Raw genomic sequence first — 21673 nt, 5'->3', positions numbered from 1 at the left:
ATTGTATGCACACAGTTCAGACTGGCACATGTCCTTCTGTAAATATGGGACAAAAGCAATGCATGCCTGGTATTAGGTAATTAAAGACCTCTAGCTGTCCAAATTGCATGCACGTCAACACACAACACACAGTCAATCTGTGGAACTCGTTCCTGGGTGATGTTGTGAAGGCCAAAAATATAACAGGGTTCAAAAAAGAACTAGATAGGTTCACAGACAATAGGCCCATCAATGGCTATTAGCCAGGATGATCAATGATGCAACCCCATGCTCTGAATGTCCCTAGACTGTTTGCCAAAAACTGGGAGTAGAGGACAGGTGATGGATCACTTGATGATTGCCTGTTCTGTTCATTCCCTGTGAGGCACCTGGCATTGGCCACTATCAGAAGACAGGATATTGGGCTAGATTGGACCAGTATGGCCAGTCTTATGTTCTGATTTTGGAAATTCAAAAATCATGCACGTACAATAGGGAGGACAGTCCAAAAATCAGAGCACTAGCCTGGGACTTGGGGGACCCTGATTTAATTATTTGCTCTGCCACAGACATCCTGTGTGACCATGGGCAAGTCACTTAGCCCCCCCATGCCTCAATTCTGCCTATGTGAAATGGGGATAATTGCACTTCCCTACCTCACAGGTGGTAGTGAGGATAAATACATAGAAGATTGTACCTAAAACATAACATTTCCAGGCATGAATTTAGGAGGCTGAACTGAGGCTATATTGAAACTGTAGCCCTTGCTGTGGGTGTGTGTGAAATACATATCATAGGGGAAGAAAAGAAAAGCAAATCAGAAAGCTAAGGGAAAAACAGAAAGCATAGGAATGTCCTGGCACAGAAAAATCAGTAGTATAATGTAAGGCAGGAAACCCCCAGCAGCTTCTCTGCTAATCTTTTTCAGAGCACACTGTAAAGAATTTGCAAGTGGCTTCTGCTAAATGTGTAAATGCTGCCATGTAGGAGAAGTTTATGGGTGAGCCTGACTGGGGGTAAGATAATAATGTAAAACATGTTACTCCCACTGCAGCCCACTGTGTAGCATTAAAAGAAAGTAACATATAATGATTAAAAGGAGCAGGCCTGACAAAACGCAAGAGGGAAGGAAGGATGAAGTGACCTGCAATAATATGTAGTCAGGGCCGGCTCCAGGCACCAGCTTGGCAAGCAGGTGCTTGGGGCGGCCGCTCCAGAGAGGGGCGGCACGTCCAGGTATTCGGCGGCAATTCGCTCAGAGCGAAGGACCTCCCGCCGAATTGCCGCTGCAGATCGCAATCGCGGCTTTTTTTTTGGCTGCTTGGGGCAGCAAAAATCCTGGAGCCGGCCCTGTATGTAGTAGTAGCTATGTAGAGAGCCTATCCATTGTTAGAAGTGCTGGCAGAGGAGAAGTTACCACAGAACAGATGGCTTTAGGAGCAATACATTTCCTCCTGCCAGGGAACTTCCACTGATGTCAGGGAGTGCAGACTGTGGTCAGCAAGTGAGCCTACGCAAACAGAACAGGAGAACAGTTTGTGTCCACCTGCAGGATTACAAGTCAGGAGCAGGCAGGGAGAGAAGAATATATACACTTAATCTTTATACTTTGGAGTCGTTTACTGAGGAAGGTGCTGAGCAAGTAACTTGGCTGTCACAGGAGTGCCGCCAGCTTTTCTGCCGCCCTAGGTGGCGGAAGGTCCCGCCCCGAAATGCTGCCCCCCATATAGGCGGCGGAAGGTCCTGCCGCCGAAATACCGCCACGGTCACCACCCTCCAAATTGTAGTGCCATAGGCGACTGCCTAGGTCACCTAATGGGTTGCGCCGTCCTTGGGCTGTCAAACAGAACTCCCCTCTCACCCCATCCATATCACATGGCTGCATTCAGCCAGCTCTAGGAAATTTGTCATTTTCTTTCCTAAGATTTCGCTCCGAGCATTGGCAGGGCCTTATCGTGTTTCCCTGACTGGACTCTTTACACTTGACCTGAAGTTATCTTCCATGTAAACCTCTCCCCCCGCCCACCCCAACCCACCCACACCCCCATCTTTTGAAGAGGGCACAAATCCTGGAATTCTTATATGGGCAAAACTCTCTAAGCCAAATTAATCCCTGGCAAAGTCCACTAGCCTGCCTGGATGCAGTTAGCTGACTGATTGTGAATTGCAGGATTAGGAGCACAAGCACTTTTGCAAGCACAAGCACATAGGAGCAAAAGCACATTTGCATTTTCTTCCTTTTGTCAACTGTGTAATCTGAAATTTAATTGCACATGGTTACCTAGGGGTCACATTTTGGCCTTGATCCCATCGAAACCCCAAAATTATCAGCTAAGTAGGACTTGAACCAAGCACTTGTTTTTCTTAAATGACTCTTGCCAGCAAGTTAAAGAAGGATCGGCTGGATGAATGGACTATAAGGTGGATAGAAAGCTGGCTAGATCGTCGGGCTTAACGGGTAGTGATCAATGGCTCCATGTCTAGCTGGCAGCCGGTATCAAGCAGGGTGCCCCAAAGGTCAGTCCTGGGACTGGTTTTGTTCAATATCTTCATTAATGATCTGGAGGATGGCATGGATTGCACCCTCATCAAGTTTGCAGATGACACTAAACTGGTAGATACACTGGAGGGTAGGGATAGGATACAAAGAGACCTAGACAAATTAGAGGATTGGGCCAAAAGAAATCTGATGAGGTTCAACAAGGACAAGTGCAGAGTCCTGCACTTAGGACGGAAGAATCCCATGCACTGCTACAGACTGGGGACCCAATGGCTAGGCAGCAGTTCTACAGAAAAAGACCTAGGGGTTACAGTGGACGAGAAGCTAGATATGAGTCAACAGTGTGCTCTTGTTGCCAAGAAGGCTAATGGCATTTTGGGCTGTATAAGTAGGGGCATTGCCAGCAGATAGAGGGACGTGATCATTCCCCTTTATGCGACATTGGTGAGGCCTCATCTGGAGTACTGTGTCCAGTTTGGGGTCCCACACTACAAAAAGGATGTGGAAAAATTGGAAAGAGTCCAGCGGAGGGCAACAAAAATGATTAGGGGGCCTGGAGCACGTGACTTATGAGGAGAGGCTGAGGGAACTGGGATTATTTAGTCTGCAGAAGAGAAGAAGGGGGGGGGGGATTTGTTAGCTGCTTTCAACTACCTGAAAGGGGATTCCAAAGAGGATGGATCTAGACTGTTCTTAGTGGTAGCAGATGACGGAACAAGGAGTAATGGTCTCAAGTTGCAGTGGGGGAGGTTTAGGTTGGATATTAGGAAAAACTTATTCACTAGGAGAGTGGTGAAACACTGGAATGGGTTACCTGGGGAAGTGGTGGAATCTCCTTCCTTAGAGTTTTTTAAGGCCCAGCTTGACAAAGCCCTGGCTGGGATGATTTTGTTGGGGATTGGTCCTGCTTTGAGCAGGGGGTTGGACCTCCTGCAGTCCCTTCCAACCCTGATATTCTATGATTCTATGACTCCAACTCACCCCCTGAGCTTGCATCTGCATGCTACTAAATTCACACCATTCTTGGACCAGAGAGAGTATTCCATGACCCAGCTCTCCCCACTAAGCAACAAGCAAAGAACAGTGCTAAAGGATTGCAATCAGTCAGTTAATCTAAGGCATAACTGCTGGCATCTCAGTTCTCATGAGGGAATGAGGATCCCTGGAATACAAAAGAACTCAGATAGTTGTGAGGTTATTAGGAAGATTCTGTCACCGGGTGGCATTGAATTGCAGGCTAATAACTGATGTTTCTCCTTAATTATGCTCACTGACAGGTGGGGGGGAATTCTCTGCTATTCTTGCTTTCAGAGAACAGAGAAATGAACTGGTTCCCAGCACAAAGCTAAAGCTTTCTGCAGGGCTTGAGGAATAGAAATCTCCCTTCAGCCCAGAGCCAGGGCGTTAGGGCATCAACGTAGTTAGTCCAAAGATGTTACTTCAGGTTAATGACCGCCCTAGAATCCACCGGCTTCCCCCTTCTTCCCCACTGTGCTTAGCTCTATGATCCACATGGGCTGAAAAATCCTATTGTACAGGCCATCTGCATCCTCATAGTTCAACATCCTTATGGGCCTTATCTGACCTTCCGCCTTGTCTTCACTCGGGGGAGAAAAAAAGGTGTGTTCTTAACTCAAGTTAACTACCAGGAAGTAAATCCTATTGGAGTTCAGGCAGTTTGTAGTTTTCATGTTAGCAGGTTGAGATAAACCCCCAGCTTCCCTGGAGTCTTTAACTTGACCTGCTAACTCCCTTGAAAACTACAAACCACTTTGTCTTCAGTAGGGTTTTATCTTGAGTGAAGAACACCTCTATTTTCCCCCCTAGTAAAGACACTCCCTTAGTGTGCACACAAATACATTCAAACTTTCTCGGCCATTTCCAAACCAAATTGTATAGCTCCTCTTCACCCATCGCACTATAAAAATTACAATAAGCGTTATGGTTCTACTTAGCCAACTGGTAACAGGGCAAGAAAAATTAGTACATAGAGGATTACCAGAGAGTCATTTCCTTTTGTAAATTGTTATACAAAGCACGTGACGTTAATTGCAAGTCTCTGATGACAAGAAAATGACACAAAATGTAGCCCTGAATCTGTGTTTCAAATTGAGCCCCAAGCGCTTTTTGTGTGTATTAAATGTCTTCCTGGAAACACTTCCACAAGGATTTGGAATATAGACTCCCCTCTGGTACTTAGTATTTATTCCTATTTCACTAATGGGGGCAAATAATAACAAAACTCTTGGCCTCGTTTGGATATTTTATCAGTCCAGTTCCTGGTGGATAAATGTTCTCACTGGGGGAAAAAAAAAGTGTGTGGGGGGGGACCCACTACAATTTACACTAGTTGACAGCATCACCAGGGAAGCCAAGGACCGTCCCATCTTCTCATCCCCAGGGCTAAACTCTCCAGGTCAAAGTTGGAGCACATGGGTTGGGCACTGTGGGGGAATCTTGCACTGCTATTTCTACTCTGGATCATTTCTGTGGATAAATGACAGGCTGGGGCTATCGGTCAGGCACCCTGCAGGAATGCTAAATCCACCCCAGAGTTGGACCCCACAAAATGTGCACATTTTCTAAAGCTGTCTGACAGTTTTTGGTAGTGTTTCCCCACACAAGTACATATTTCCTAGTGAGTTTGAGGTCTCCATCTAGACTCTCATGGCCAAAGAGCTGGCCAATGAATGGCACAGACCTGTTGAAAAGGAAGGTTTGCATGAACGATATTTTTATTGAGGATTTTGCACATCAGTGAATTATTTTAGATACCCACCCACTCATAAACACAACACCTCAATGGTTCCTTGGGGCTGATCATTTAAGAATGAGATACTTGCTGAGGGTGAGATTCACGGCCGAATGAGTGTTCTGCATTGTTCACTAAGCCCCCATACATCTGTCCAAGCATGTCTTTAAAAAAGGACCTGGTGACTAATGACCCCCAATCTGCAGGAGATGCCTGAAAAAATTTAGCCAGTTCCCTGTTCCACAGGCCCCTGCCAAGCCCTCCATCACACAAGCCCTCAGCAGTCCAACTTTCACTAAGCAGCTTCTCAGGAATCAGAGAGCAAACAATTTGTTTATATCAAGATGATTCCTTGATTGGGTCCATCAAACTTACTGTTAGAAGCATGCAAAAATAGTGCTTTGCCGTGATTTATCTGTGTTTCAAACCAGTCTGATGAAGCTTCTCTCACCCAATCAACTGGGAAGGAGAGAGGGTTTTTTAACACCTGCTAATACAATATCATTATCAGCTTTCAGTACAATGGATTTTGTGCCGGGGCAGTACATTTTCATTATGTTTTTGGTGTCAGAAAACACAAAGGAGAAGACTCTCGCACGGAGTGGCAGGAAGGTGTGGAATGACAAAGAGGAGGCCACTACTGGACAAGGAGACTTCCTGACATCAGACACAGACTATACACAACTATGCCTCTGTTTGTTTCTTTTTTCTCCCCCTCTTCAATTTCCATCAAACCCATTAGCGTAATTTTTGCCCCAGCTCTATGAGCACAATTGAACAGATAGCCTGACTGTGCATACTACCAATCCTAGCTCAGTCTTTTGAGCCTTAAAACCTCTGGGAATTCTGGGCCAGTAATCCTCCATCCAAAGGGATAAATGGAACCAATCCAGTGTCACGGGTCAGTTTGTTATATCCCAGCCAAGGAGCAGAGGTCGGTGCCTTCCAGACTGCAGTCTTGGAGGACATAGGCTGTACCGGTCAAAAGCCGGTTTCCACAATGTTTTGTTTTCAGTCTCTAGTGGGTTGGGGGAGAGAGGCAGACGCTGCAGAGCTCTGATAGCTGAAGTGCTTCCATATGAGGACGATGGGAAGGGCAGGGACAGGGAAGAGAAATCAGAACTTGATTACTGTTGGTGTGTGCCATGGCCACAATCTCTCTCTCTCTCTCTGATATATCACTGCTGCCTGCTAACAGCTGCAACCGAGGCCCTGTCCGACAATGCACTTCTCAGTAGATTCAGATGAGCATGCTTCCCCTCTGGAGGAGCCTAGCAGAAGGCTAATGGGCCGTGACTATTCAGCTGTGCGCTACCCCAAATACAGGGCAGCTGTTAAAAGCCACCATGGTAACCTACTGTGGAGCTCAGAGAAAAATATATGGCAGGCACTGGGGCAAAGAGGTGAAAAAAAAAAGCATTGTTCCTAATGTCCCGTGGCAGCATCTCGTGCAAGATACCATCTCCAGGCCTGCCTGGCTCTGGCCTCTGCAGGGAACCAAGTTCATGGAGCATTTATATGGTCAGGCCCATCCTGCATATCTGAACTGCCAGTGTGCCGTTTTGTTACTAACGTGCTGTGTAACTGCTAGCCTTGCAGAAAAAACCTGGCAAAGTTTGTGAGAATAAAACAACCCGCCCAGTGCTTTTAACATAGGAGAGAGAAACTCAGAGGTCTTTAGTCAACTTCCATTGAAGCCAGTTGGGTAAAAATCCTGAGAGATGCTGACCTGCATCCCTTACTGTTGTTGAAGACACCGGGCACATCTCGGGAAGGGGGTGGAGGGGATTTGCCTGAGTCAGCACTTCAAGATTTGTCCCCACGTATTTTAATAAAGGAAGCAGCAGAACAGAGTCCTTATGATTTAAGAGTGCGAGCCACTCCTTTGTGGTATCAGGATCAGCAGAGGCCTTGAAAGGGTGGTGGCAGAATCTAGCAAACAACGGGATCAAACACAGAAAGACAGCACCAGTCTCGCTTACTGTTCTGACAGACCCAGCCACCTGTTTAATTAAAGCCGCCAGTCCTCATTGCTTCCTGAAGCCGAGCCTGAAAGCCTCTTAGAGGTGACCTACTTGACTGCCCGCAGAACCTTATTTAATACTCATGGCGAGCAATGGCTCCAAGCTCAGTTTGGAAAGTTTTGCAAATCAGCCATTAAGGGCTTAGATTTCTGTGAAACATCACTGCGTTGGCTTTGGCACTATGAATGATTCCCCTCCCCTCCTGACACGGCAAAGGAACTTTTAACCTGTTAACTTTAATTAAAGCTGCTGCACTTAAGGGTATATAAATAGAGATCACTCGCTGACAGCGTGCTGGGGTCGGGGGGGGGGGGGTTACTGTTTCTTGGAAAACTGAAGTAGTGATTTTTGTTGATGGGTAAAACAAAACAGTCATTCAGAAACCTGTAGTGCAGAACTGTTGCCACAACCCCAGGTCTCTCTTTCTTTTACACACACAAACACAACATTCAACCCAATTTTGTTTGGAGGGTAGGGTGGGGTGGGAAATGTCCAATTCCTTTCACATCACATATCCCCAGCCGTTCACTGACAACGTTGTTTTAACGTCGCTGAGAGGAAATGGCGTGAATGTTTCCAGAATAAATTTGAAATGTTTCAAGAAAAGAAAAAAGAAAATGAGGAAATCAATGAATGGAACCCCCCCAACTGTCTAAAACCCCAGTAATTAAATTACAGAAACTGCTTCCAGCCTCGGGGAGGGGAGTAAAAAACCAGGAGAGAGCGGTAATTTATCTTTTCAGATGGCAAAGTAAAGAGGAGGTGGGGAAGTGCAGCTCGTGGATAAATAAAAGTTCATGTTTAATGTTTTCATAAGTACAGGGCTGTTTCTTCGGTTTCCAATCTAAGGTTACAGGAGATATGGGGGCTGCAAATCTTTGAAAGTATCCAAAAACCTTTTTCCTAATTATTTTTTTGCACAAATCACTGTCCAAATCCCCTTTCCAAAAAAGTGTACTGTAGTTCCACCCATAATTGACCTGTGCTGGGTTGTTTCATGAGTGCTATCAAGCATGCCTCCAGCAGCTACAGGCAGGAAGCACCTTGGCACACTGCTCTATTCAAGGGCAGAGTAGAGGAAGGGCAGAACCATTTTTCATTGACAAAGAAAAACAGACCAGCCCACAGTTTTGGATCAGGCTGTAAGGGGGAGGCCAGTTCACCTGCTTTGCTTTCAGATTTGACCCCAAATGTGACATGGAAACCAGACTTTAACCTATAGGGCAGCCAGTTAGGCTTATATATTCATCAAGGGCAGATACCAGTGCAAGCTGCCTAATATAACCCTAAATAAAGCCCCGGTGAATTGATCTTAGGCGATGCAGCTTCCTTGTTTGGCTCACCCCAAACTCTTGTTGACTTCAGTGAGAGTTTGAGCAAGGAATGCAGGATTGATCTGGAGTCTTGGTAACAGTCCTGGTGCAGCCATGGTCTGTGTAACTCGACAGAAATTTCAGGAATCACAAGACCAAACAATGCTAAAAAGTTCAAGTATTTTTGAGTTTTTAACGGCAGTTGTTTATTCAGTCCCTGCAGTCTTCTGATGTAGTCAGAGCAATGTAATCAGTTGCCAAATTGCTACAAGTGGGGGTGAGCGTCCCATGTGGGGATGCTGCGGTGTGGAAACAGGTTTGGCTCTCAAAAAATTAAGGGTACTCACCACCAAATAAAGCATGGTATAGAGCGAGAAGGAGGCGTGACCAGAGAAGAAGGATTTCCTGTAAAACAGAGAACATGTCTGAACCAGTCATTGAAATATTAGATTGAACCTGCCTATGAATAATCTTACAACAGGGAAATTAAGAGATGTAAGGTACACCCTTATTTTTTCAGTATGGGCTACCTGGCATCGTGGATGGGGAAGCAACTTCTCTGGGGCTGCTGCTCCCCCCATACCCAGCAGGGTAGAGAGTGAGTGGATGAGCAGGATATGTATTGAGCATTGGCTCCACCCCCATCCTGACACTCCAGACAATGCAGCTGAGCATGGCGACATGACAAGAAGACCAGTAGCAAATTATTTCCTCTATGGATCAATAGGTGGAGAATCATGGGATTGCAGTTCCCTTCCTGGACTGCTTCTGGGGCAGCACGGCTATGAACTGTTATATACTCAGCAGACTGATAACTTACAAACTAGCCCCAAATATCTGGGAATGTCTATAGAAATAAAGGTAAACACCAATCCAGGTACATTAAGTATAACTTGTAAAGTTCACCTCCCCCCGCCCCCCAAATAAAAATTAAATATCCAATGAACACGACACAAAAAAGACTTTGAAAAAGAGTTCCTGGCACTGTTTGCTGTCTTTACACAAAGGAAGGGCTGCTTTGCCATGTAGATCCAAACCACTTAACTGTGATGTCAGCTCTTATGGTAAATTCCCACATTGAGCAAGCATTCATAAAACAATGGTGTGGGAGTTAATAGAAGGAAGGAGAGGTATTATTCAGAAGAGTTCAATAACTCCTTAGGGAAATTGCCAGTCAATAGTAGTAGCTCCATGACAGTCTTTCCAGAGAAGGAAGTTTTCAAATGATCCATTGCTGGCAGAAGGGACCTGAGGAGTATTTTGTGGGACACCATTTTGGCAGAAACAACAGTTTTCCCTCCTATATTGTCAAGGAAATGCCTCTCACCTGGCTTCCTGGACTCTGCTGTCATTTCCCCTACAGGTGTAGTTTTGAATGTAGCCTTTAGAGCAGTCGATTGCTGAAAAGTCTGGATTACAAACGTCCAGGAAATGAGGTCGCAAGCGTCCGACGGACACTTTGGCAATGTCTGTGAAGGACTGGCTGATGGCACAGCCAAAGGCAAAACAGCCCACTTGTTTGTAGAGAGCTGCCACATATGGGTTCTGGATGAAGGACCGAGACTTCTCCTTTAAGTAGTGAATCCGGTAGAACTCCCCTGTTATGATCTGAGGGAGGAATTTAAAAAAAATATATAAATAAAAAACACATTTTGCATTAAGAGGTCATATGAGGTAAATGTGCAACCACACAAGATAATAAGATCTCAGAATAAATGAGCATTTGTTAAGAAATAAACTACAGGGTCCTGCATTCAAGTCTTTCAGAGCCCCATTAATTACTGTAGGCTTACGGCCAGATGCATATTAACACTTCTTAGTGAGAGAATTTTTGTTTCAGACAGAAGGCGAGCATGTTTCTGAACGATACATATTTATCCGCAAATCCTGTCTTAGAAGCAGACTCAAGTTAAATAAATATTGATGGAATTCCAAGAACAACTTGCCCATCTGAAAGCTATTAGATGCCATAATATCTCAGACTCACGATTCTACCTCAGAATGCAACACGGGGTTAAAAATAAAATGCTTTTGTTTATTGGCTGGAGCACTGTAAAATGGCACTTACCAGTCTCTCTCTTTCCCCCCTCTGTTAGCCTGCAGGTAACAGTGACATGCCCAGAGACATGAAGAAATGGCCTAACCTCTTTTTTTTGTAGATTCTAGCTATCCCATATTACTGTGTCAACAAAAGCAGTCAGCCAGACCTAAAAAGATTTGGTATCACCATATCAGCGATTGGACACTTGCTTCATGGACGTCGTAAGATACACAGTGCAGTTGTGGCCCAAATCAACAGCGAATGATTCCAAAAGGTGAATATTTCCTAAGAAGCGCTCAGTTGGCCTGAATCAGTCAGCTGAGCAAGAGCGAGAGAGAGAGAGAGCCCTAGGAATGCCACTGTTCTTAATATAACAAAACCGCAGTGGATTACAGCATTTTCACCTTTTTGCTGTGTTGTCACTATGTTGTTGATGCATAAAGCAGGTAGCCCACCCACAACAGGAAGGTAAATAAAAGACCAGTATATCAGTACACTCCTTTTCAGAAATCTCCAGTCATTTTGTTTTCTTCACACATGGATGAAGCTGAACTTGAGATCCCTTAAGTTCCAGAGAAACCTTTGTAACCGGATGATGTTCATGCAATCATAGATATCAGAGACAAAAAATACCTGCTAGGTGTTCTGTTCTTCTCCATCCTAGTGCAAATTGTTCCCTAATTATATTTTGTATAATTTACAATGCTTTGCTTTTTCTTGTTCTGAATAGCTCAAGTAATGGGGCTTCCACCATGTCAAGTGGGAGAGCGTTCCGCCACCTGCAGGATCTCACCATTTGGAATTCTCTTCTCCGACACATCCTAAATGTCCCATTTTTCTTTATACTTTCCAGAAATCAAGACCAACATTTTTTTTTTCAACGTAAGGAAAAATTCTAAGGCCAAGCTAGTCATTGGATCAAAATCTACTCTTGCAGATGTTGGTGTAAAGCCGTAATAACTGCATTGACCTCAAATGCTCCAGCTCCCCCAGATTTATACCAGTGTAACTGAGATCAGAATTCAACCAAAAGCTAATCAGAGAAACAAAAGAATCAAGGTTCCTTGAGGAGCAAGGTTACTATATTAAATTCCATATAGAAAAAAAAATCTACCATTTTAGAGGTGGGCTGTTGTTTTTTTATTATTTTTCATAGCTTTAAAAATATGAACATAAAGAATCAGATTCTTAGATCCTCAAAGTATTTAGAATCTGGCCCAAAATTTGCAATGGCCAGACCCAATTTAAATCATACAACGCTTCTATAAACACAGGACTTTCCTGGGAATTCCAATGATCCTTGTAGTTATTAAGCAGCAAATTATGTATTTCTTGTGCCATGAAGGGGGGGAGTGTTGTGGATTTCACAATGTTGTCATAAATCATAGTTATGAACCTGAGGACCTGGCTTCTTGTAATCCTAACTCTTAAAAGGCAATTTAATGAAAATCAGGCCATGAAATGAAGTCTAAATGTCTCACCTCTCCAAAAGAGGCAAAAGCTTAAATTGTTCTGTCACGTTACACACCTAGTTTTTGAGCTCCAGATTTACAGCTTTAGGATTTTATTCATTACTTTCAATGTTTTTATACCTGAGTAATAAAATGAGGTTTTTTTTTTCTCCCTCACTCCCCTTTCTGTTCCAGTCAGCAGCATTGTGATATGTAAATTTAACTGTCAGGAAAAATGCCTTCATGCTAATCCCTTTCTGAAACAGCTAGCAATATTCTTCACAGCATGGCAGCCAGCCAGCTCCATGCAGAAGAGAATTCTCCCCTACCTACCTTTTTAAAAACTTGGCACAACTTTTGGAAACTAATAAACTGGAAAAGTATTGCAATTAGACTAAGAGGAGATGAAACTGTATCATGGTTTGAACTCTGAGTACCAGGGCTTGAAAAACAAAGGTTGACCTAAAGTAACTGAAATAATAGCTATGCAGGCTTTATCAAAGGGAAGCAAAAAAAAAACCCCAAATGCTGCAAGCAGGCACTTATACTTCCATACTTCTTGGAGAAAGACATCGGGGCCATTGACCTGCCATGAAGGGTTTACAAACCACAGTCACATTTTACAAAAGAATACTAGTATCGAGCTCCCTATGGGCTTGACTGAGGTTGTCTGGTCTTGCAGCTGACCTGTTCCAGAGTCATTTGTAATCCCTTGAGAATCCAAATGTTCTGCAGATGATGGTTCATCTAGATTTTGGACTATCTTCAAATGCAGGCTGCGAGCCAGGAAGTATATTTGCATGAGGACCAAAAAAGAATGCCTGAACATTTCTCCTGTGGCAGAACACAGTTCATTTGTGTCATGGAAAGGACATTCATGCTTTCTAATTGTCGTTTGGAGGCAGTTCTTCTCCCTGCCGCTGTCGTTTCAATTTTCTCAGTGTTTGCTCATTTATCTGCAAATGAGTGGTTTAGGAATCTCCTGTGGGTTTTGTGGGCACTCAGGAATCTATTTCCACTACACACAAAGCCCTGGTCTACACGTAAAATTTAGATTGACCTAGCTGTAGTTAAGCCAACCTAACCACTGGGTAGTTACCGCCGCTTAGGGAGCTGGGTTACCTACACTGAGAGAAAAAGCTCTTCCATCAATTTAGGAAGTGTCTATACTACGGCTCTACAGTGGCATAGCTGCAGCTGTGCCATTCATAGTGTCAACATACTCAAAGAAATGGCCTGTGGAATTTTCCACTCTCAAAGTGAAGGTGTCCAGTCTGCAACTGCACCGCAGAGGAATACCTCACCCCAACTGCATACTGCAACTTTCTTTGATAGGTTTCAGAGTAGCAGCCGTGTTAGTCTGTATCCGCAAAAAGAAGAACAGGAGTACTTGTGGCACCTTAGAGACTAACAGATTTATTAGAGCATAAGCTTTCGTGGACTACATATATGCATCCGAAGAAGTGGGCTGTAGTCCACAAAAGCTTATGCTCTAATAAATCTGTTAGTCTCTAAGGTGCCACAAGTACTCCTGTTCTTCTTTTTTCTTTGATAGCTGGGTGCATATAGTCATGCAGGAGGGAGGTGCCTGCATCTTATAAGGCTTAGAACTGCAGAGGGAAAATAAATTGAATTAAGGAGGATACTTGACACCACAGGATGTACCATTATTCTCAGAGTTCACAAATGGATTCCCTTAAAGCTTAGACATGTGACCATTTTAAACAGGGACCAACAAAGTCTAGGGATTAATATTTTTTCTCACTGCTGGTGGTCTTGGTAATTGCACAGATGTAGCAGATTGTAAATTGGAGACTTCAGTCTCCCGCTAACACACTGCTGGGTAGTCATGACCCCTCCCTATTTTAGTTAAAATCATGGCTGAACGTTAATGAAAAGCTAAAATAGGGCGAAGTTGTTTTTTGGCAGCGCTCTCCCTGATAAAGAGGGACTTAGAAAACTAATTCAGCACAGATGTGCACAAACTGAAATTTCATCCTGAACAAACAAGTCAAAGGTATTAATCTCCTTTTCTGACTTGCGTCTCCAGCAAATAATTTGCATGTGGTATATAGAGAATTTCCCAGTGTGAATTGCTGGAAATATTTAACATAGTCACTAGTAAGAAACAAATATCAAACTTTTCTCTCTAGTATCTTCTACAATCTTTCTGATCCAGTGTAAGTTTTATATGCAATTATCATCAATTATCCAGTTGCCCCAGTAATTACACTTTCAGGGTCTTTCTAATCAGTTTTGTCTCCAAGGTATTGTTTTTCTGTGTCTTGCCAAATGGGAGCACTTAACATTGCAATATAAAGTATCTGACTATCCTCATTTGTATTCTTATAAATTAGCTGATCTAGAAAGCTTGTTGGTTTTTTCCTCAAGCTGTCAAGATCTGACAGTACATGGAGTCGGGTACAAACAACAGTATTAGCCATAAGGGGGCTCAGAAAATGGAATAAAGAACCTTTTACCTCTAGGGCATGGCTTCAAATCCAAGCCTAGCTGGAAGTGATTGCCAGTTGTTACCACCTGTTCAGTGGCCTATGTGAAATAGGTTTGTGGCCTCACTCAAGATCAGAGGGTGCAATTCATCGCTGTGCAGAAAACCACCACAAAGCTTGTGCACTACAGACGGCCCTCTTTGAGGACATCAATGATGCGTAAGCCTTGTGCTGTCCTCCGCACAGAATTTCAGTCCTAGTGAGCAATTGCCCCTCCCTTGTTAGCATTCAGAACAGCAAGGCCAAGAACTGAATGGACATGAATCATTCTCTCCCTGATACAGGGAGTCCCTCCCCAACTAGCTTTTAATGCTTACTGGCTGGTCAGTGTGGAGAATCTTGTATTATCACAGCTCATGCCAAGCCTCGTCTATGGATAAAAAGAGGCCTTCAGTCTCCATGAGGGTCAAATATTTTCCACAAGTAAAAGCACAGAGGTTAGGGTGTCTATTACAGGAGTGGGTGGATGAGGTTCAGTGGCCTGCCATGTGCAGGAGGTCAGACTAGATCAGCGGTTCTCAAACTTCATTGCACCATGACCCCCTTCTGACAACAAACATTACTACACAACCCCAGGAGGGGGGAACCGAAGACCGAGCCTGCCCAACGCCCGCCATCCTGGGGGGAGGGGGGAAGTGAAGTGGGGCAAAGCTGAAGGCCAAGGGCTTCTGCCCTGGGTGGGAGCATGTAACCGTAGCCCTGAGTGGTAGGGCTTGGGCTTCAGTCCTGGGCGGTGGGGCTTGGGCTTCAGACTTGCGAGATCCAGGGCCAACACCAGCCTTGGCGACTCCACTAAAATGGGATTGCGACCCCAATACTGTTTGAGAACCCCTGGACTAGATGATCATGATGGTATCTTCTGACCTCAAAGTCTATGAGCATTTAGTAGAGGTCTGAGAGCAAAAATCTTAGGGGCAATTACTATCTCAAGGGTCTCATGCATGTGTAATGCCAAGGGCAGTCTTTGTCTCCAAGTCAGTAAATAATAAATGCATATCCTACTATGTCCTGAGAGAAGCAGAAGTCTTCACCTCTAAAGTTTACTTAGCAAGAGCTCTGGCATTATTCAAGACACATAAAACACAACCCGGACCTTTCGCTCTGGCCTAAAGATTCTGCCGGTGCGAGTATTTAAAGCTGGGAGTTGGAAACATTAAATTTTTTTTGTTTTATTTATTGTCCTAAATTGCCCCTACCTGCAGTCATGTCTTTGAAAAGCAAACATTTCAAATGAAAGGAGAGATATTGGTGCTTTGTGGATTTGGAAGGACTTCGTATTATGTTACAAAAATTCTGGTATCTGGGTTACATCTGAAAAAGAGGTTAGCATGACTTGAATTTTCCATATATTCTGCCATAGCAAGAAATCTGTTTCTTAAATCACTTGTTAGCCATTTGTATCACTCAGCAACAAATAACTGAGCTTTTGTATTTTCCTTACCAATTTACTTTTGTTGTGAGTGAAGTGAAACCTACATAGAAAACATCCATTTCTTTCAGGGAAACTTTTTTTCTTTTTAATTGACCTGCCATTTCATGTTAGAAACTTGATGGATTAAATACTCAGTTGATTATGTTTCCAATTGCACTTCCAACTCTTGTATTTGCCACTGGCTCACTACTGATCAGAAGCAGATTCTGCATGGAGCCGACATGACGGTATGTCAGGCAGTAATGTGAAAATGAGATGTTTTTTTCATTTTATTTTATGGCTTTTCCATACTTGGGGGTATGGAATTTTACCTGCAGGGTAAAAATTTCTCCTTGTTTATAGATTTTTTTTTTCCACTTTCACTTTTGGAATGAGAGACAGAGAATTATTGGGACTGTTTGCCCATGGCTCTATGAATAAACTGGCTGGCAAACGATGCTGCGATCAATGAAAGCTGAAACCTGGCTTCGTTTCAATTCTGCTTGGGGGAGGGGGGGAACTAACAGATAATTATCTTGGAAATGGAAAAAACCAAGCCAAAGGATGACTTTGAAAAGAAATCAGCCATCTGTTTGGTAGACACAACACAATGAGTCATATACTACCCTCAACCTATACATACGTGACTCCCATTGACGGGAGAGAGAGTTCCACTGGGGATTGCTTCCTATCTTTGCACAGACTATAATGTAGTTTTAATCACTGCTGAAAGGCTCAGACAGTAATACTGAAATAGGTTTGAAATATTTCCCTGAGGGAAAAATTAATAGGACAAAATTCATCCCAGTGCGCAGGTTCAGCACAGGACCCCTCTGTACAGCTTAAGCCTTGAGCTGGTACACTAGGCAAGCTAAGCTCTCTCCCTATGGCCCTGCGAGGCTAGTGGGTAAGGCAGTGACTGGGCCAAATCAGAGGGAGGGTTCACAGGATCCATCTTCATCTGAAAGGGGCATAAAGAGGCTGTGACTGCTACTGTATCCGACAGGCTACTGAGGGCCCGTGCATCAGTGCCTCTTGTTGCTCCCATTGGGAAGTGGGTTTCACATAAACAACTCTCTCCCTGCCAGTTCTTCCCCACAGCCCCCAACAACCTCCTGCGCCCAACAAACCCATCCCACATGCACTTCATCCATGCAATGACCAACAGCTCTGGCTTTATTCGGGTGAAGTGAATTCTACCCAGAGTGCATGAACCTTCTAATCAAACAGACAATATCATGATTCTGATTAATTTACAGCTGTAGCTTCTGATGGAGTAAAAGGAAAGGAAAACTCATGTGCACAATTTACTATTTGAACCACCAGGGTCAGTAAGAACGAACAGTATAAAGCTTAGGCGTGCTAAAGATATTGGACATTACAGTGCTTGTAGGACAAAGAATGAAAGCTGGGGGAAATAGGAGCTTAAAGTCATTTCTGTCCCTTAACCCAGTGGTTCTCAACCAGGGATCCGAGGCCTCCTAGGGGGCCGCCAAGCAGGGCCGGCATTAGACTTGCTGGGGCCCAGGATAGAAAGCCAAAGCCCAACTGCATGAGGCTGAAGCCCAGGGCCCTGAGCCCAACCACCTGGGGATGAAGCTAAAGGCTGAGCAATGTACCTATGCGGGAGCCCCTGTGGTGTGGGGACCCAGGCAATTGCCCTGTTTGCTACAACACCTGCCCTGGCTTTTATATGCAGAAAACCAGTTGTTGTGGCACTGGTGGGCTGTGGAGTTTTTATAACATGGGGGGAGGGAGGAGTGGCTTAGAAAGAAAAAGGTTGAGAATCCCTGCCTTAACCTACCTACTCACAATACAGTTGCTTTAGCTGACAGAACTAAGCAAAGGACTGTTATGAAAGTGATCCTTAAGGAAAAACCTACCTTATGCTCGAAGCGGGATAAAGGGAAACTTCAGTACTTCTCATACAGAAATGCTGGGGTTGGGGGGAATGGAAATGGTATCTTGATCAAATCTTTAAACAAAAATTAAGGGCCAGAACCTTGCATGTGAACGAGCTATGCTCGGTGCTAGACCTGTGGGGACAGGGAGGAAGGTGGTTCAAAACCACCTTTGCACTCTCCCAGTCGTGGGGAACTTGGGTCTGGCACCCATCATACGTTAGAGCAGACTGCAGGCTGCTTTAACTTATCCTGGCCACTAACACCTGCCTGCGGCCATTCTGAGGCTGGGGAATGTCAGAGTGCAAATTCTGTCCACATCCCTCGCCATCAGGATGGGATGGGGTGGAGCAGGTGGTGCAGAGCTGAGTAAGTATCACCAATGAATGCCCCACATCAAAGGAATCCCCAGATATTCTTTTGCACTGCAGGAGTGGAGCCAAGGGACTGGAACAGAGGCAAAGATCTGCCACCTCTAAAGGTGTTATTTTGTTTTTAAATAACAAACTGCACTTCATTGCAGCTTTTCATGATGGCATTACAGACACCGGTCAAATTTTTGTAGAGCATTGTGACTTGAGTGTAATGAGGCTTCCTGTTACATGTTTAGCCCAAAGTGTTTTTAGTAAATAGCTGACAAATGTACTAGTGTAAGAAGCCTCAACTCCGCTGATTCTTCCAGGGCTGGATTTGGCCCATTTGCTGAAACTTAAAGCAAATATGTTCACACACAACATAATCCCTCCACACAGTAGTGGGAAATTGGATAGGGGGGAAAAAAATCAAAAGTAATCAGAAAGGCGACACAAGTAAGATCACAGCAGCAGAACTGCGCTTTAATAGATGTCTAGCTTATTATTTATTAAAGCTGCCTCCAAAACTTTTCCATGCAGCAGTTGGCTGCAAACGCACAAGCTCTTTTTAAAAACTGCATGAAATGTGGAATATGTAAATACCACAGCAATCACTCAAATGTGGACACAACATGCCAAATCCTTATTGGCACTAAATCCTTGAGCTTGTAAGGAGCATGCTTCCTGAAACGTGAACTCGAGCTTATATTGTAAAGTTTGCAAGACTTGCCCAAATGGTTTGACTTGTTTACTTGCTTCAGAAGTAATCTTACTCTTCCCGCTGTAAGTTTTCATTTGCATATGGCTGCAGATTGTTGTGTGTTTTGTGGAAGATGATTAACAGCACTGGAAATTTATGCCTCCTATACACAGTAAAGGCACATCCATAGGATGATGCTTCCCTATGCTGATAATCTGATATGGAAAGGGCTTCTTGCATTGGGACAGTAGGCCAATCTCATCAGTCCCCATCCATTTTCATTAAAGGGCTGGTCTACACTGGGAGGGGAAGGGGATCGATCTAAGATACGCAACTTCAGCTACGAGAATAGCGTAGCTGAAGTCAACGTATTTTAGATCAATTTACCTCGGGTCCTCACGGCGCGGGATCGATGGCCGCGGCTCCCCCGTCAACTCCGCTTCCGCCTCTCGCTCTGGTGGAGTTCCGGAGTCGACGGGGAGCACATTTGGGGATCGATTTATCGCGTCTAGACGAGACGCGATAAATTGATCCCCGATAGATCGATTACTACCCGCTGATCCAGCAAGTAGTGAAGATGTACCCTAAGAGTCAACATTGTTTCAATAAGTGCTGGAGCAGAACTTAGGCCTTTTAGTTTCTCTGCTTCTGTCTGCATACAGGTCTGTGCTCATTAGTATAGTGGTATTTGAAATGGGGAGATCTTCTGCCACAAATGAAGCAAATCAACCCCCAGCTACTCACCAAATTATTAACGGGTTAATTCACCAGGGACACCAGACTGTCTTTGGATGCTAATGAGTTTCAGTCACTAACCTGGACTGATTTTGAACAACTGACCCAGAGGTGAAAGGCTTCATATCCTGTTACCAACACCATCTTGTCCTTGTTGCTGTTGCAGTAGATTTTTTTTAACTTGTTCAAAGCACAGTCCTAACTCCCAATCCTTAGAAAATCTCTGGTCAGTAATTAATTTATAACAGTCTCTTTGTGTTGATTGGCACGCTGTGTGGGAGCGTCAATAGGGCCCTGTCAGCATTACCTGCTTAGGAGACGACACAAACATACAGTCCTGTCAGAGAGGGGCAGAAGAGTGTGACCGATTCTACTTACAGCAAGGATGGCAATGAGAATCCCTGCAGCACACAGCACAGCGTCGTTAATCGTCTCGCCCGTTTTCAAAGGGTACTTGATACTCTCGTCGTTGCAGTAAAACCCCCTTTGGTATGGCTGGATTGTGCTGGTTTCAATGATCAGAAAGGGCAGACCAGCTGGAGGAGAGAAAAGACAAACAACAGAGAACAACACAAAAGAAAAAAGTCAGTAACGTGGACAAATACAAACAAAAACCAACAAAGAGCCCTCCCCAAGAACTCCATAAAACACAATGCCACAACTCTCATGATACTTTTCTTTTTTTCCTAATCCGTTTCCAAAGTGCACAGTGTTGGGAACTGTTTTATTAAGTTTCTCCTGGGGAAAAAGTACCTATTCTGTATGGTTATCAGATGTACATGCTGCATGGTCCCAGTGAAGCCTTGCGCACTACAAATATTAACTTACAGGAATGAATGCCAGCAGCATCACTGCAAGAAGTCATGGAAAAGAATATGACACTATTCCCCACAGAGCGCCTGGCGCAGTGACCAGAGCACAAAAATGTCTCTCTGACATGACATGATGGAAGCTGAGTTGGGCAGGGCTGTAGGAGGAGTTACTGAATAAACAAACTCTAATTAGCAAATATCAGGTCATGCTTTTCCTGCCATATTGACCAGGCCAAGCCCCATCTACACTGGCTTCGATACAGTTTTTAAAAACAAAACGAAACTGCATTTCTATGGTTAGTATATCTCTGTGTCTTAAAGGGGTTCCAACACAGTTTGCCTGGCCAATGTGGACAAAGGATTGGCAATGTTTGGCACGCGACCCGCCAGGGTAAGCCCCCTGGAGGGCCGGGCCAGGCCGAGCTAACATCATTAGCGCAATCTTTCTTTGAACACTTTTTGAATGCTAGTCAAACACAGCATCTATCCAACCATCCACAATAGCTGGTGAAACCACATCAGATCCTACTGGCTGCAACCATGAGAAATACCTTTTTAAAACACTGTTTTAAAGACCTTAATTGCCACACTGTAGCTGGAACTTCAAACCAGATGTACACTATATGGTCACAGACCAATAGAAACTGGTTCTAATACAAGCTAATAAAACTTAGAATTATTATTAATAATAACAATAATAATGCTATTTCAGAGGAATGTAGCATTGTCTAGAACAGGGATCGGCAATGTTTGGCACGCAGCCCACCAGAGTAAGCCCCCTGGGAGGGCAGGCCGGTTTGTTTACCTGCCGCGTCCGCAGGTTCGGCCAATCACGGCTCCCATTGGCTGCGGTTCGCCACTCCAGGCCAATGGGGGCTGCGGGAAGCGGCGTGGGCCATGGGATGTGCTGGCCACCGCTTCCCACAGCACCCATTGGTCAGTGGGAGCCGCAATTGGCTGAACCAGCAGACGCGGCAGGTAAACAAACTGGCCCAGCCCTCCAGGGGGCTTACCCTGGCGGGTCGCATGCCAAACATTGCCAATTCCTGGTCTAGAAGTTAGAGTAGAGAATTGGAAATCTTTCATAGTTCTGTTGCTGATCTTGGATGAGTATGGGCAGGCCACTTAACACATCTATGTGCCTCAGTTTCACCAAGTGTTTTGCTGTTGACTTCAATAACAGCAGGATCA

At 44.4% G+C, this 21673-nt stretch overlaps 1 protein-coding gene across 1 annotated transcript in view; it reads right to left on the bottom strand.

Moving 5' to 3' along the window:
* PLPP3 (phospholipid phosphatase 3) overlaps positions 1–21673 on the bottom strand; it is a 69835-nt gene that overhangs the window by 13612 nt on the left and 34550 nt on the right. The window contains exons 2-4 of the mRNA XM_034778443.1: positions 20049–20206; positions 9896–10176; positions 8916–8973 (exon numbers count right to left, since the gene is read on the bottom strand). Of these exons, the coding sequence (XP_034634334.1) occupies positions 8916–8973; positions 9896–10176; positions 20049–20206 (497 nt within the window). The remainder of the gene's footprint in view (positions 1–8915; positions 8974–9895; positions 10177–20048; positions 20207–21673) is intronic.

The sequence above is a fragment of the Trachemys scripta genome, chromosome 8, assembly GCF_013100865.1.
Source record: "Trachemys scripta elegans isolate TJP31775 chromosome 8, CAS_Tse_1.0, whole genome shotgun sequence".
Taxonomy (NCBI): domain Eukaryota; kingdom Metazoa; phylum Chordata; order Testudines; family Emydidae; genus Trachemys; species Trachemys scripta.
The sequence above is the reverse complement of the archived record's forward strand: the minus strand, read 5'-3'. Positions and strand labels throughout refer to the sequence as shown.